General features: G+C 46.0%; 1 protein-coding gene across 1 annotated transcript; it reads left to right on the top strand.

Moving 5' to 3' along the window:
• On the top strand, positions 1-926 carry LOC106293336 (transcription factor TGA1-like). Its single transcript, XM_013729002.1, has one exon. It carries the CDS (start codon positions 79-81, stop codon positions 769-771), a length of 693 nt encoding a protein of 230 aa, XP_013584456.1. The 5' UTR covers positions 1-78; the 3' UTR covers positions 772-926.
• Positions 927-1551: the final 625 nt, after the last annotated feature.

Raw genomic sequence — 1551 nt, 5'->3', positions numbered from 1 at the left:
TCTTTGTACACAAAGCACGTTCCAAATACACACATTCATTCACTCAGTCCTTAGTGACTACTCCAAATTAGACAAAACATGCCAGTCACCAGCAGCTCCCAAAGCTTCAGCAGCTTCGTTAACGGTTGGCTGATCCGCCACAGGTATTTCGTCGAACAGCTCACGTGCGCTTCCTCCTTCGACGAAACCAACCAAGAGCAGCAACAATCTCTCGTGACCCAGTTTCTATCTCACTGTCTCCAATACTACCAAGAGAAATCCTCCGCCGTCTCCCTCGCCGGAGACAACGTTTTCACCTTCTTCTGCCCGCCGTGGTTCACCTCCTACGCCAGGCTCATCCTCTGGGTCGGCGATTTCAAGCCTTCTCTCGTCTTCAAACTCACGGACTCCACCGTCGACGACCTCACGCGCCACCAGCGAGACCGGCTCTCGAGCCTCCGGTTGGAGACGAGGAGGAGGGAGAGGGACGTGATGAGAGATTTCGCGCTGGTGCAGCAGAGCGTGGCGGATCCGCCGGTGATGCTCGCGGCGAGGCGAGTGGGGGCGAGGGGGATGGTGGACGGGGAGGAGTCGGATTTGGAGGAGGCGATGGAGGTGCTTAGGAGAGGGATGGCGAGGGCGATGAACAGCGCGGATGAGCTGAGGTGTTCGACGGTGGGGAAAGTGGTGGAGATTCTTACTTCGTCGCAGGCGGTTAAGGTGTTGAGGACGATCGGTGAGCTTCATCTTCGGTTGAGGGAGTTAGTGGGTTTGGAGAGAGACCACCAATGAGCTTCTTCCTTTCTTTTTCAGATACAACGATGAGTTTGCTCTGCTTCTTCCCTGATATTTCATTTGGGTCTGTTTCGGATTTTAAAAAACATTCACTGCTTTTTATCTTACAAGTTTTTGAAGTGATGTTATATGTTTGGCTTTGTTTTTTCTTTTTTTTTTCCGAGATTCCCAAATTTTCGTCAGATATCAGTTATTTGAAACTACACAATCGACAGAAAGTCAATAATAGTTAGCTTCCAAAATCCTACGTAGCTTGGTTGGCCATGTCAATGCTAAAAAGTTTACTTAAATGCTGACATGTTAATTTGTTCTATACGAGACGTGTGTTTTTTTTTTTTTTAATTTTAAAAGTCACGCGTTTTGATTTTTCGTTTCCGACTTCAAAAATCTGGTCAAGTTTAGGCCTGCATCGACTTTCTGGCAGCCCAGTTTTCCCAGGAAGTTAATTTGATGGGCTTTTTTCATAAGCCTGTGAAAATGAACAGACAATGCTCATTATCCACACAAAACAATGATGCAAAAGTCTAATCTTCTGAGAAGAGAAGAATGGACATGGACGGGAATAAATATGGGTCTCAATCAATACGTAGTATATCCATGGTTTCAAAAAATATCTGGATATGATAGTTTCAGTTCTTTTTTTTTTCCATCAAGATTTTATTTGATAAAAGGACCAAGCCCAGATCTTACAAAAGCCCAAAATATGACCGGGCCAACTTAAAAAACACAACAGGCATAAGCCCAAAAGGGGAGCCCTAGGCCCAAGAGAAGGAGATG

The sequence above is a fragment of the Brassica oleracea genome, chromosome C5 (genome assembly GCF_000695525.1).
Source record: "Brassica oleracea var. oleracea cultivar TO1000 chromosome C5, BOL, whole genome shotgun sequence".
NCBI classification, from domain to species: Eukaryota; Viridiplantae; Streptophyta; class Magnoliopsida; order Brassicales; family Brassicaceae; genus Brassica; species Brassica oleracea.
The sequence above is the reverse complement of the archived record's forward strand: the minus strand, read 5'-3'. Positions and strand labels throughout refer to the sequence as shown.